Raw genomic sequence first — 14,906 nt, 5'->3', positions numbered from 1 at the left:
TCCTGTCAAAGAGATCGGGAGCTGCCTACGTACCCAAAAATTGGGATCAAGCCAGTCGTAGTTCATAGTACAAGCGTTTTCGAAACTGAGATCGGTCAAATGACCTAGTAATAATAGCGTTTGAGATGAGCCGCGTTCCACAAATTTTTGACTTGCGTACCATCCATGGTCAAGAGCTCGTAGACTCCGAGGAAAATGGCCTTGGAGATGAGATATGGCCCCTCCCATCGAGCGCCGAGTTTACCGGCGTTTGTCTCCTTAGTATTCTCGTAAACTTTGCGCAGCACTAGGTCAATCTCACTGAAACATCGCTGACGGACAGCTTTGTTATAGTACTTAGCTGCAACATTCTAATAGTTTTGGATTCGGACTAAAGCATGATCGCGTAATTCTTCGGCGAAATTGATGTGATCGAGCATCATACTGTCATTGAGATCAGAGTCGTCGACCAACATAGCACGGCGAAGCGTTGGGACACCAGCCTCCGCTGGAGCCAGTGCTTCAATGCTGTAAGCCAACGAAAAAGGGGACTGCCCTGTAGCTCGTCTTGGGGTGGTCCGATAGGACCATATCACGCCATTGAGTTGATCTGCCCAAGCTCCTTTTCTTTGTCCGAGATGTTTCTTCAGTCCATCTATTATGGTCTTGTTCATGGCTTCGGCTTGACCATTTCCTTGAGGATATCGGGGAGTGGAAGTGCTTAAGCGGATCTGCCATTTGTTCAGGAAACTTCGGGTGATCAACGATGTGAACTGTGTCCCATTGTCAGTGACGATTTCGTATGGGAGTCCGTGGCGACAAATGATGTTCTTCTAGATGAAATTGGTTACGTCCAGCGATTGTACTTTGTGAAACAATTCATCCTCCACCTATTTAGTGAAGTAGTCAGTTAAAACCAAGAGGAAACGCTTCGATCTCGACGGAGGCAGTGGTCCAATGAGGTCCATTGCCCACCGCATGAACGAATATATTGTAGTGACCGTGGTCAGTAATTCGGGAGAAACGTGTTTCATTGGTGCATGACGTTGACAAGCTTCACACTTCGGCCGAAAACGCCTCACAATCGGCGACCATGGTCAGCCAATAATGGCCATCTTTTTTAATCTTCAACGCAAGGGCACGTCCTCCAGAAAGGTTGCCACCGTCACCTTCGTGGACTTCCGTCATTATACATTCTGCCTCTTCCTGACCAACACAGGTAAGTAGGACTCCAGAAGAACTGCGTCGGAAGAGACTATCCCTTATCATGGCGTAATGCGCGCATCTAGCTTTCAATCGTCGAGCTTGCCAGCGGTCATCTGGGACCTTTCCTTCTGTGATATACATTTTGATTTCGAGCTGCCAATCTTCCAGAGGTTGACTCACGCCACCCGGGTCTCGAGCTGGTTCGTCAATTTCTATTGGTTCCATGTCGTCGTAGACGGCGTGAACCAGAACGGCAAGCTCGATGCTGGGCATTTCGATACACTCGATCGGGATGGTTCGTCGCAAGCCCGGATCGGGGCAGGTTGCCAGGGTGGCGAGAGCATCTGCCGATGAGTTCTTGCTCCTCGGAACCTTAACTAATTTGAACGAGGTGAATTACTCCGAAAGAGTTTGGAGTAATTGGCGATATGCTCCCATGCCCTCACTTTTAGCGTTGTACTCTCCGGTGAATTGACTGACAACGAACTACGAGTCACAAAAAACTTGGATGCTTGTCACCCCGAGTCCTTGTGCCAGTCGCAGTCTGGCCAGCACGGCTTCATACTCAGTTTCGTTGTTTGATCCCAACGCCGGATCCCTGATTGGAGGAAGAGCCGTCGATGAACAACGTCCAAGGTTCCGTCTTGGTTATGGCTTCTTCGAGTTCGGGAGATAAATCCGTGATGAAATCTGCCAAGACCTGTGCCTTCAGGCTCAGGCGAGAGCGATATTCTATCTCGTATTCGCTCAGCTCGATCACCCATTTTGCAATTCATCCGGATTGAAGAGGGCTGTGAAGAATAGTCCGAAGTGGTTGATCGGTATAGACGACGATAGAGTGCGATTGGAAATAGGGCCGGAGCTTCCGAGCCGCGACGATCAAGGCAAGAGCCAGCTTTTCCAAGGTCGGATAACGTGTTTCCGCGTCATTAAGGGCCTTGCTTACATAAAAAGTTGGCCGATGATCTCTGCGGTCATCTCGGACCAGCACCCCGCTAACTGCCGAGCTAGAGACAGAGATGTAGAGATACAATATCTCCCCCTCTTTAGGCTTAAAGAGTACCATTTGACTGGTCAAGTATTCTTTGACTTGTCTGAAGGTGACTTCGCAGGCATCATCCCAATGAAAATCTTTATTACCCTGGAGGAGTTGATAAAATGGAAGACATTTATCCGTTGATCGGGCGATGAACTGAATTAGCGCCCCGGCCTGTTAGGCGTTATACATCTCGCTTGTTAGCCGGCGATGGAAGTCCCAGTACCGCATCAATTTGCTTCAGATTCGCTTCGATTCCACGCTTGGTTACAATATATCCCAGGAATTCTCCCGAGGTAACTCCAAATGTGCACTTGGTTGGGTTTAGTTTCATTTGGAATTGATCCAAGATGTCAAAACATTCGGCGAGATGCTGAATATGCTGTTCCGCTATGAGGGATTTCATTAATATATCGTCGATATAGACTTCCATCGTCTTGCCTATCCGTTTGGCAAACATCGCATTAACCAGGCGCTGATAAGTTGCCCCCGCATTCTTCAGCCCAAACGGCAATACTTTGTAGCAGTAAGTTCCTCTATCCGTGATGAACGCGGTCTTTTCGCGATCGGCTGGGTTCATTGCGATTTGATTGTAGCTAGAGAATGCATCCATAAACAAGAGTAGCTGGTTCCCCGCGGTGGCTTCTACAAGTCGATCGATATGGGGTAAAGGAAAACAATCTTTTGGACATGCCTTGTTGAGGTTGGTAAAATCGACGCAGACTCTCCATTTGCCGTTCTTTTTCTTGACCACCACCGGATTCGCCAACCAGTCGGGGTACTGTACCTCCATTTTCTGATCGGCCTTAAGAAGCCCCTCGACTTCGTCCTGTACCGCCTTCGCCCGATCAGCACCGAGACATCTTCGTTTTTGCCGGACTGGTTTGAAAGTAGGGTCAACGTTCAGTTTATGGCAAGTAATCGATGGGTCGATACCGATCATGTCCTTAGTAGACCAAGCGAATGTCGAGAATCTGGACTTTAGGAAGGTGATCAACTCGGTTTTTATTCGATCGTCTAGTTCGGCCCCGATCCCAACTGTTCGGGAAGGATCCGTATCGTCAATATTGACCTGGATAATTTGGCATCCCGTGGCCTTTATCCGATCTCGCTCCGGCTTATGAGGATCGACCAAGTGATCCTCGCTCTGTAATTGCTATGTGTCCCCATTCCATCGTTGCTTCTACTCGAGAACAGAGCAAGTTCTGGCCACTCTTTGATCGCCATAGAGCGTGTAAATCCGAGTGGCGGTTGGAAATTTAACGCAGAGATGGTATGTGGAGGGAAATGCTTGCATCGAGTAGATCCAGGGTGAACCTAAAATGGCGTTGTAAATTGGTGGTGCGTCTATCACCACGAACTTGGTTTTGCGCGTTACTCCGCCAATGCGGACTTCACATCGCCCATCAACATCTTAGCCACACCATCATATCTGGTCAGTGCCCTGGACTCTGGTTTGATTTGCTCCGGTGTTACGCCCATTTTTACCAACGTCTACCAGAATAGAACGTTGACCGTACTGTCGGTATCAACTAAAACTCGTTCCACGTCGAATTCGTACATTGTGACTTCCACAACCAGGGGATCATTATGGGGATGGTGAATTCCTTTAGCGTCCCCGGTTGTAAATGTGATAGGATCAGCACTAAGCGACTCCTCCTCGGAGATCGCCCGAACGCTACAGATCTGACGCACTCTTTTCTTTAGGGCCCGGACGGAGTCCTTACATTCGTCGGTTTGACCGATGATCATGGAAATACGGCCCCGAGTTGGGGTTTGCTCTGCTTGCTGTCCTTTTTGACGTTTGGGTGGTCCTGGGAGTTCTTCCGTTGGCACTATATTATGCTGTTGTACGACGGGAAGTGGTTGTTGTTGCTCGCTCGACATATTATTCGGATGGTTGTTGCCCTTCTGACCTCGTCCAGGGTTGGGTCGCCCTGATCTTCCGCCGCGACCTCTACCTCCACGACCACCGCGGAAGGCTTTTGGCTGGTAGGTAGCCTTTATTTCGCCAGATAAATATTTTTCGTAAAGATAGTTGGACAGATGTTTACATTCGGCCTTTGAATGGCCTCCGAACATGTGAAAATTGCAAAAGGGCTCCTCTTGTGTGTCCGGAGGTGTATTAACCTGCCCTCCATCTTCCAAGATCGCACTTACTACTCCACGCTTAGGGTCTCTTGGGTCGTGATGCTTACGGGGTTCCTGGTAGCCGTCTCAATTCTTTTCCTTTCCTGGACGCGTAGGAAGGGTCTTTGAAGCTCACTTCTCTTCGTCCTCTTCGACGTATGCGAAACGGGACCCCCGATGAAGCGCATCGTCTAGGTCCTTGGCTTTGCGGATATTAAGATCTACTTCCAGAGGCGACCCGAGAATGAGCCCCTTCTTGAAGGCGGCAATCGCAACGTCTTCAGTGACCGAGACGCTGACATATTTTTCTTTGAACCTGGTAAGATATAGTCGCAGGGGTTCTCCGGACTCCTGAACTATCTCCCATAATTTGGCGCTAGAAGAGCCGCGTTCTATGAAGACCCGGTAGTTCCGCAGGAAGGCCGTTGATAGCTGGGCAAAGCTTTCGATCGAGTCTGGGGGAAGTCGAGAGAACCAGGTTAACGCGCTTCCTAACAGACTCTCGACGAATAGTTGACACTGACCAGCTTCCTTCTGTTCCTCGGTGAATCTGGCTTTGGATACGGTGGCCATGAACGAGGTCATGTGCCGTACTGGATCCGTCGTCCCTTCGTAGGTCGGAAGCTTTAGTTTTACAGCCGGGACGTACGTTTCCAAGATTCGTTTGGTAAACGGGGTCCGTTGCGTGGCCTCGAACATCCTATCGATCTCCGGAGCTGTGCTTACGGCCCGGTAAAGGAGGGATCCTATATCCCGGATCTTGAGATGAATCTCTTCCAATTCGGGATAAGGAGCTGGGATCGGATCTCTCTGAGAAGACTGTCCGATGTGGGGTTGCACCCCCAAGGTTAGCACCGAGGGTACGTACTGGTTTTGTGATCTGAGGGCTGAAGGTGGTGGATCGCTAAACAGTTGTCGGTTTAGGGGTCCATTCCTTCGGGCTGTCTGTGACGGCACGATGTTCTGCTGGAGCGGAGGGGGCACACAGCGTTCTATCGCATCGATCTGTCGATTTGTGTCATTTACCGCCTAGAAGAGATCCTTAGAGATCGTTCTGAACACAAGGCGGAGATCATCCACAGAGACGAGCTGAGGAGGTTGCGCGATTTGTGTAGATGAGGTCTGTCTAGCGACAGATCCATCGATGGGTGATTCTCCGTCAGGCTCTTGGGTTCCGTGATGGGGTGCTTCGACGTTCTCCACCCCGATGGGAAGAGCCGTCGAGTCGTCTGCTAGGTTTTCCGACGTCCCGAGGTTGCGTCGGCTGTAGACAAGCGTAGCAGGCGAGTCGGTAAGTGGATCCGTGATGACATCTTGCGAGTTGGTAGTTCTGGTGACCAAATTGTCATGTTGTTAAGCGGTCGCGTTGGTGACACCGTTGTTGGATGTTGGTGACATGATCTTCTTTGGTTGGTATGTTTCGAAAGGATCTGAGAGAGAAGTGATTTGAGAACTTAGCGTCCCCACAGACGGCGCCAATTGTTGAAACTGAGTTTCACACAATGAATTTGTTTAATGGGGGAAACACTTTCTCTCTAAGAAATCGGATTAAAGCTAACAAACAAAAGGGGATTGAAATCTCTTGGAAAACAAGTTAGGGTTTTTCTCAAGAACAATGAAGAATTAGGGTTTTTTGTATTTATTGCTCGATGATTACAATGGATGGATTCTCCTCTATTTATAGGTTTTCTTAGATTTACAGAATATATCAACTCTCCTAATCAGCTCGACCATGATTTGGAAAGTTCCCTGTTTCTTGTTAGGTCGGCCGCTAGGCGACCTGGGAAGTCGGTTCATCGCCTCTGAACTGGGCTTCTCGATGCTATTGGGCCTTCCTTAAAGAGTTGAATCTTCCCCAGGGTCGAACTCCTGATTTAGATAACCAATTTCCTTAATCGGGTATAGATCGGTATGTTAGGGGTGCTAATTCCCGCACCAACAGCTCTCTTTAAATGAGAAGAGTAAACATATAAGATATCTTAGGCTCCTCTCATAATCGCTCTGCAAATCATCTAATTAACTAGTCTTTTTATTATTATTTGGGTTCGACTTGCTGAAGTTGTCTTATCCTGTATGTTCTTCACTAATATTAATTAACTAATTAACTAAGCTGCGTGTCACAATTGCTTCATCTTTTCGTCTTCCCTAACAAATCTGAAACGTAGAAGACTCTGTATACATACAGACAAAATCTCTTCTGGTTGGTTAATTATTTATTGTCACGCCATATTTTGTAAAAACGTGACAATAAGTTTAAAAAAAAAAAAAGTTTATTACGTTTTAGATTTAGGGATTCTAGAATGTCGATTTGAACTGTTTTTTTTTTTGTTGTTGTTGTTTTATCATTTACTTAGATCAGAGTTTTGGATAAGATGAAATAAGCAAATGTCAAGTTTTGTTTAATTTTTGAATACAACTGTGAACTGTGTCGTATGTTTGAAAAATGGACCACTACTTCGAAAAGTTTAGTAATAGTGTAATACGAAAAATTTGCTTTCACGATACAGTACTAACCCACTTAATATTCAAAAGACTAGTTAGGGAAATGAGGAATTTACAAGATCAGTGACAAGTCTTTTTAAGCATAAAGATTCTAAAGACTCTGTCTGGATCAAAATTAAATTTCCGCATCTGATTAGATTAGTCGTGTTACCCTCTGTTTAATTCGATTTGAATTGTGTTCTCTTGAGAAGCTTAAAAGTAATTAATTTAGTGGTGCTGTGCACAAGAAAACTTAATAGGAGTAAGATAGAGAGAATTAGAGATTATTAAAAACAAAGATTACGGATAAACAAAAATAGTATCTTTTAGAAGACAAAGACGGAGTGAAGCCAAAACAACAACTTAAAAGAATCAACTTAAAGAGTCATTTTATGTGGCAAGTGTTATTGGATGCGTGGCGGTGACAGCTAACCTATAGAAACGGGGTATAGGGGATGATATTATGTGTAGTCTTTGTGGTTCACGGAAGGAGACAATTAATTATGTCTTTTTTGAATGTTCCCCACCGAAATAGGTTTGGGCTTTGTCACAGTTTCCGATAGTTCTGGGTGTCTTTCCATCGGGATCAGTTTTCACTAACATAGATTTCTTATTTTGGCGGTTTACCAATGTTCCAACAAAAGAATTCTTTCCCTGGATTTTGTGGTACATATGGAAGGCACACAATGACAAGATTTTTGGTAACCTGGATTCAAATCCCCTAGTTATCTTACGGATAGCGGAGGATGAGGCAAAGGCATGGGTTCTGGCTCAGACAGAGGATATGGTATTCAATCTGACGGGTGACAATGTGGTTGTACTCGATAAGGATAGGGGATTAGCACTTCCTTGGTCTTTCTCTTCCTCGAGTTATATTTGTTTCGTAGATGGTTCATGGAAAGCAACAGATAGCTATGCGGGTAGAGGATGGTTTTGTTTGTCGTCTTCGGGTGGTGACCCTTCCATGTGTGCTGCCAACCTACGTTGCAGCCTTTCCCCTCTTCATGCTGAGATTGAAGCCCTTATTTGGGTTATGCGTTGCATGATCGGGGCGGACGATCAATCTGTCGTTTTTCTCACCGACTGCTCTGACTTAGTGAAGATGGTGTTTTCACCTTACGAGTGGCCAGCTTTTACGCCTTATTTGGAGGACATACATGCGGATAAAGAGGAGTTTGATTCTTTTGCTTTGATCTACATCCCTCGCTCACATAATGATAAAGCGGATAATTTAGTATGTCGAGTTTGTGCAATACCGCATTTAGTTACTCATATAAATAATATTCTTTCGTTTTGGCTTATTTAAGCCATTTTTGTATGCTGTTGTCAAAAAAAAAAAACTTAAAAAATCAACAAAACGCGGCGGCTTTTGTCGTATCAAAAACAGATTAAAAATAACAAACAAACAAACAAAACGGCGTCGTTCAAAGCTGCGTCCTCTCTCTCTTTCTTTCTCCTCTTATCTAACTAAGAGAGAGAGAGAGCGACCAATAATTGGCTTTGGCTTTGTCTTTCTCATTCGTTGATCCAATCTTTTTCCCCCAACCCCCAAAATTTATCCAAATCCTTCCTTCTTTGAGATATTTTTGCTTCGAAGCTTCTTTCTTCTTCCTTCCTCTTCCTCTTCTAGATTCTCAGCTACTACTCAGAGATGATGTGATTGAGAAATAGTAGACTAAGAGAGAGAGAGAGAAAAAAATGGATCCGGGGAGTAATACACCGATCATGCCGATTGATTTACCGATTATGCACGACAGTGATCGTTACGACTTCGTCAAAGACATCGGTTCTGGTAATTTCGGCGTAGCTCGTCTCATGACCGATAGGGTTACCAAGGAGCTTGTTGCTGTTAAGTACATCGAGAGAGGTGAAAAGGTGAATTTTTTTATCATCACCCTTTTACTTAAATATTTCAATTTGGATTGAAAGAATTTGATATTTATAGGCTTTTTAGTGATGATGATCCCCAAAGTTTCGATTTTTTTTTTTTTTTGTTAGTTTCCAGATTTAGTACCTTCCCTTTTATCTGATCCAGTTTGCTTTTTTTAATTCTGTTTTCTGTTACTATGGTTAAATGCTTTAAAAGTTTTGACCTTTCTTTAATTCGTTTCAATTAATGCTTTTTCTGAAGTTGTTGTGATGATACGTTTTTTGTGTTTAACAGATTGATGAGAATGTTCAGAGGGAGATTATTAATCATAGATCACTGAGGCATCCTAATATTGTCAGGTTTAAAGAGGTAATTAAACACCTTTGATGTTCCTTCCTTTGTGTGTTTTGTATGTGTAAGGCCGAGTGGTTTGAGTTTGTTCTGTGTTTTGTTATGGTTTAGGTGATTTTGACGCCTACCCATTTGGCTATTGTTATGGAGTATGCTGCTGGTGGAGAACTTTATGAGCGGATTTGTAATGCTGGGAGGTTTAGTGAAGATGAGGTTTTGGTTCTGATTATCTTACTTCTCTTACTTCTGTGTTGCGGTATCGATGTCCTAGTACTGATCTTTGAGTGTTTTTGTTGTTTAAATGTATAGGCTCGGTTCTTCTTTCAGCAGCTTATATCTGGAGTTAGCTATTGTCATGCAATGGTATGCAGAGCAATGTTCTTTTAGTTTGATTTTTTTTCTTATTCTCGTTTGTTTCTTTCAGAGAGAGTTTAATGATTCAGTCTGGTAATATTCTGTTTTGATTTCCCTGTGTAGCAAATATGCCATCGGGATCTGAAACTGGAAAATACATTGTTGGATGGAAGTCCTGCCCCTCGTTTGAAAATATGTGATTTTGGTTATTCCAAGGTACTATTTCTCTCAAGGTTTGTTCTCTGAATTCCAAGTTTGTATATGCTTCGACATGGCCCTGCGCAAATCAGTGGGGAACATCTTGAGACTCCTCGTTGTGCTTCTTATTTGCTCATGTTCTTTTGCCTATCATGTCTTTCCTACTACTGATTTATCATTGAAAGTATTGTTTCTGCTGAAGCCCCTAATGATGCATTTCTTTTCTTCAGTCTTCTGTTCTTCATTCCCAGCCAAAGTCAACTGTTGGTACACCTGCATACATTGCACCAGAGATTCTTCTTCGACAGGAATATGATGGCAAGGTAAGCCCCTGAGACCAATTCCTTTGTCTAGATTTATACCACAATATTTTCTTTGAGTTGTCACTGAATTTTGTTGTGTTACAATACCCAGCTTGCAGATGTATGGTCCTGTGGCGTAACCTTATATGTAATGTTGGTTGGAGCTTATCCATTTGAGGATCCACAAGAGCCAAGAGATTATCGAAAGACAATACAGGTAAAGCTTTCTTCTAAGTTCTTTATCTTATATTCATTATCCTTCAAACTTGATTGTATTGAGTTTGCTTCTTCGTTGATCCGAAAACGCAGAGAATCCTTAGTGTCACATACTCAATCCCAGAGGACTTACACCTTTCACCTGAATGTCGACATCTAATATCAAGGATTTTCGTGGCTGATCCTGCAACGGTAAGTTCTACTCTTTGAAAAAAAACTCTGTTCTTAAAAAACATTTTTGAGTTCTGAATAAACAAATTGAGAGAACTCAATGTGGCAGAGAATCACAATTCCAGAGATCAAATCCGATAAATGGTTCTTGAAGAATCTTCCAGGTGACTTGATGGATGAGAACAGAATGGATAGTCAGTTTCAAGAACCAGAGCAGCCGATGCAGAGCCTTGACACAATCATGCAGATAATATCAGAGGCTACGATTCCAACTGTTCGTAATCGTTGCCTTGATGATTTCATGGCTGATAATCTTGATCTAGACGATGACATGGATGACTTTGATTCTGAATCTGAGATTGATGTTGACAGTAGTGGAGAGATAGTTTATGCTCTCTGAGATTCTGAGGACAAAAGTCTGTTTTGTCCGTACTGTTGAGACACACCAGTGGAGTTTTGTCTTAGCTCCACCTCCATCGTTCATTTTTGGATCGTTTGTTGGTTTTTTTACTCTACAAACTTTGGATTCACATACATATATGTAATGTAATGTGTAATATATTTATGTATTCTCTTTGTTTGATCACAATCGGCACAATTTATAAAAAAAAAGTATATGACATTAGATTTGAGGAAAGCTAAGAGTGATTTGACACAATTGGTACGTCAAGAAATCATCACTTCATAACGAATCGGATTTCGTGGTCTTTGTTCTGTTTTCTTGAGCTCCAGCGAATTTGGATATCAATCTTCGATTTAGATCCATCACTCGAGCATTCAGCGGTTTCTTCTGAAGATTGGTCTGTTTCTTCTACAATATCTTGATTACTACTTTGTGATATGCTATTACTGCTCTTGAAACACGTAAAGTTTGTTTGTTGACGCGTGTTTTCCTCAAGTTTAGTTTTCATTTCAGACATTTTGGCCAAGAGTTCTTTGATATCTACCCACTGATTGACTTGAACATCCACATTTACCATCCATCTTAATGAAGCATCTAACTCTTTGATTCTTCTCTGATACCTAAAGTTCAAAACCACAAAAATGATACGTACACATGTTATTTCATAAAACACAGCTACATATTATTTCATTAAAAAAACAACAACAAAAAAAAAAAACAATTCTTCTCGTATACCTTAAGAGGTTTTTCTAAAGTACTAAACTAAGAAATAAGTGAGGCGCCTTCATATATACCGAAAGAAATTCATGTAACTATATTGTATACAAAACCTGAACTTCTTAAGTAAGTTTCTGCGTCTGAGTTCCGCATAAGCCTCGACAAGAGAAACAGCCTTTTCAAGGAGATGCTTAAGATCTTCAATAACTTTCCTCTGTGGATCTTCCACTTCTTCGCTAAGCTTATCAACTTGAGCCACCAACGTTGTGATCTTAAAGATTGTTGCATCGAGACGGTCAAAGATGTATGCTGAGGTTAAAGATCTATCTATAGCTCTTTTGATGGCATAATGAAGGGCTTGGAGAGCATATCCAAGAGCAGGCCCTGCCACAATCTCAACAACTGACATTATTCTTGGAAATTAGAATAATCGCGATTAGAATCAGGAAGATGGGCTTCAGCTTTCGAGATTAATGTATGGAGGAGTGACAGTGGCGGCTAAATGTAAAGTAGGTAGGGCACGTGCCATCTCCCAAAGCTTAATTTACAAATTAGTTGTAACAAATCTTCTTCTTATTTCGTATTTTTACAAAGCATACGTTATACATATGTAGTTTTGGCTACTTAATGTTTATAATCCACTTATTATATCATCAACATCGTGTAAGAATAAGGCTACTAAATAAAAAAAAATTGGGCTTTTAAAGTTATTAAATGGGCCTTAGGTTGTGTTATGCAACCAAAGTAAGTTAGGATTGAGCTAATCTTGATACATTTTGGTTGTTGTTGTCAATCACAGATGTGTTATATAGTTATATGAAGTGAAAACGTGAAGCAACTATCATTGGTTCAGGAACAAAATTCAAATGGTCTTACTGGGAACAATGGTACATCAAATCTTAAAGTGACACAGGCTGCAAAATCACAAATTGGGAAAGTCCCACTATTCTAAAGTAGATGTTAGACCCGTGAGGTAAACATGTGTTATTCATTGTGGAAAGTGATATTTATCTTGTTCTTATCTTCTCTACCAATTACAGTAAAAGTATTTATACCAGGAAAGTAGCTTTGGTAGGACCTTGCTCATCCAATCCTATCACGAAGGTCATCATAATAATTCATAAACGAGAAAAATGTTTAGGTTCTTCCCATCAAACGATAGTGTCACAGTCATCTTTGTCCTCTAAAAATCACTTTCCCCAGCTAGATATACCAGTCAGCATCTTATGCAATGCATGGTGTCATCTTTGAGATTAACTTAACCAACAAGATGCTTCAAACCGTTCATGATAGATGAGTGGTTGATTAATTTTGTCCACATTAGTTGCATTTACTGTTAAAAATGCCTCTTGATCGATCTGAACAGTCTTCTTCTGTGGTCATTCGTCATTAATTGATAGATCTGTTGTCGATCTTTCCATATGTAGGACATGTTACTATTTTTCTCCTCTCTTTCAACTCTTTGTTTTTCCCTCTCTATTGGCCCTTTAGTGTTTTCAAGCTTTTACACTATTTCTAAAATTGGGTTGTCATTTATACTTTTCCGCAATGAATTATTTGTTCTTTTTCTTCTTTTTTCTCCTTGAGGTATTGTCTTTTGAGAGTTTCTTTTGGCATTGGGTTGTACTTGCGTAGTTGTATTTCCTTCCAAGTTCTAAATTTATTCATTTTTAAGAAAAATNTCGTTTGTTGGTTTTTTTACTCTACAAACTTTGGATTCACATACATATATGTAATGTAATGTGTAATATATTTATGTATTCTCTTTGTTTGATCACAATCGGCACAATTTATAAAAAAAAAGTATATGACATTAGATTTGAGGAAAGCTAAGAGTGATTTGACACAATTGGTACGTCAAGAAATCATCACTTCATAACGAATCGGATTTCGTGGTCTTTGTTCTGTTTTCTTGAGCTCCAGCGAATTTGGATATCAATCTTCGATTTAGATCCATCACTCGAGCATTCAGCGGTTTCTTCTGAAGATTGGTCTGTTTCTTCTACAATATCTTGATTACTACTTTGTGATATGCTATTACTGCTCTTGAAACACGTAAAGTTTGTTTGTTGACGCGTGTTTTCCTCAAGTTTAGTTTTCATTTCAGACATTTTGGCCAAGAGTTCTTTGATATCTACCCACTGATTGACTTGAACATCCACATTTACCATCCATCTTAATGAAGCATCTAACTCTTTGATTCTTCTCTGATACCTAAAGTTCAAAACCACAAAAATGATACGTACACATGTTATTTCATAAAACACAGCTACATATTATTTCATTAAAAAAACAACAACAAAAAAAAAAAACAATTCTTCTCGTATACCTTAAGAGGTTTTTCTAAAGTACTAAACTAAGAAATAAGTGAGGCGCCTTCATATATACCGAAAGAAATTCATGTAACTATATTGTATACAAAACCTGAACTTCTTAAGTAAGTTTCTGCGTCTGAGTTGCGCATAAGCCTCGACAAGAGAAACGGCCTTTTCAAGGAGATGCTTAAGATCTTCAATAACTTTCCTCAGTGGATCTTCCACTTCTTCGCTAAGCTTATCAACTTGAGCCACCAACGTTGTGATCTTAAAGATTGTTGCATCGAGACGGTCAAAGATGTATGCTGAGGTTAAAGATCTATCTATAGCTCTTTTGATGGCATAATGAAGGGCTTGGAGAGCATATCCAAGAGCAGGCCCTGCCACAATCTCAACAACTGACATTATTCTTGGAAATTAGAATAATCGCGATTAGGATCAGGAAGATGGGCTTCAGCTTTCGAGATTAATGTATGGAGGAGTGACAGTGGCGGCTAAATGTAAAGTAGGTAGGGCACGTGCCATCTCCCAAAGCTTAATTTACAAATTAGTTGTAACAAATCTTCTTCTTCTTCTTTAGTATTTATACAAAGCATACGTTATACATATGTAGTTTTGGCTACTTAATGNATTTCGTATTTTTACAAAGCATACGTTATACATATGTAGTTTTGGCTACTTAATGTTTATAATCCACTTATTATATCATCAACATCGTGTAAGAATAAAGGCTAATAAATAAAAAAAAATTGGGCTTTTAAAGTTATTAAATGGGCCTTAGGTTGTGTTATGTAACCAAAGTAAGTTAGGATTGAGCTAATCTTGATACATTTTGGTTGTTGTTGTCAATCACAGATGTGTTATATAGTTATATGAAGTGAAAACGTGAAGCAACTATCATTGGTTCAGGAACAAAATTCAAATGGTCTTACTGGGAACAATGGTACATCAAATCTTAAAGTGACACAGGCTGCAAAATCACAAATTGGGAAAGTCCCACTATTCTAAAGTAGATGTTAGACCCGTGAGGTAAACATGTGTTATTCATTGTGGAAAGTGATATTTATCTTGTTCTTATCTTCTCTACCAATTACAGTAAAAGTATTTATACCAGGAAAGTAGCTTTGGTAGGACCTTGCTCATCCAATCCTATCACGAAGGTCATCATAATAATTCA

General features: G+C 41.5%; 4 protein-coding genes across 4 annotated transcripts; 1 reads left to right on the top strand and 3 right to left on the bottom strand.

Annotated features, from left to right (window-relative positions):
• LOC104783979 lies at positions 3,716 to 4,924 on the bottom strand. Its single transcript, XM_010509066.1, has 2 exons — positions 4,488 to 4,924; positions 3,716 to 4,400 (listed from the first exon to the last, which is right to left on the bottom strand). The coding sequence occupies exons 1-2, from the start codon at positions 4,922 to 4,924 to the stop codon at positions 3,716 to 3,718; spliced, it is 1,122 nt and encodes a 373-aa protein (XP_010507368.1).
• On the top strand, positions 8,279 to 10,883 carry LOC104780875 (serine/threonine-protein kinase SRK2D). Its single transcript, XM_010505417.2, has 9 exons — positions 8,279 to 8,707; positions 8,997 to 9,071; positions 9,165 to 9,266; positions 9,363 to 9,416; positions 9,531 to 9,623; positions 9,836 to 9,928; positions 10,020 to 10,124; positions 10,217 to 10,315; positions 10,404 to 10,883. Exons 1-9 carry the CDS (start codon positions 8,531 to 8,533, stop codon positions 10,692 to 10,694), a joined length of 1,089 nt encoding a protein of 362 aa, XP_010503719.1. The 5' UTR covers positions 8,279 to 8,530; the 3' UTR covers positions 10,695 to 10,883.
• LOC104780876 (RPW8-like protein 3) lies at positions 10,797 to 11,843 on the bottom strand. The gene is made up of 2 exons (XM_010505418.1): positions 11,528 to 11,843; positions 10,797 to 11,317 (listed from the first exon to the last, which is right to left on the bottom strand). The coding sequence occupies exons 1-2, from the start codon at positions 11,821 to 11,823 to the stop codon at positions 10,972 to 10,974; spliced, it is 642 nt and encodes a 213-aa protein (XP_010503720.1). The 5' UTR covers positions 11,824 to 11,843; the 3' UTR covers positions 10,797 to 10,971.
• Positions 13,107 to 14,179, bottom strand: LOC104780874 (RPW8-like protein 3). Its single transcript, XM_010505415.2, has 2 exons — positions 13,839 to 14,179; positions 13,107 to 13,628 (listed from the first exon to the last, which is right to left on the bottom strand). Exons 1-2 carry the CDS (start codon positions 14,132 to 14,134, stop codon positions 13,283 to 13,285), a joined length of 642 nt encoding a protein of 213 aa, XP_010503717.1. The 5' UTR covers positions 14,135 to 14,179; the 3' UTR covers positions 13,107 to 13,282.

The sequence above is a fragment of the Camelina sativa genome, chromosome 4 (genome assembly GCF_000633955.1).
Source record: "Camelina sativa cultivar DH55 chromosome 4, Cs, whole genome shotgun sequence".
Lineage (NCBI taxonomy): Eukaryota > Viridiplantae > Streptophyta > Magnoliopsida > Brassicales > Brassicaceae > Camelina > Camelina sativa.
Note: the sequence above shows the minus strand (reverse complement) of the source record. Positions and strands in the feature narration are given on the sequence as shown.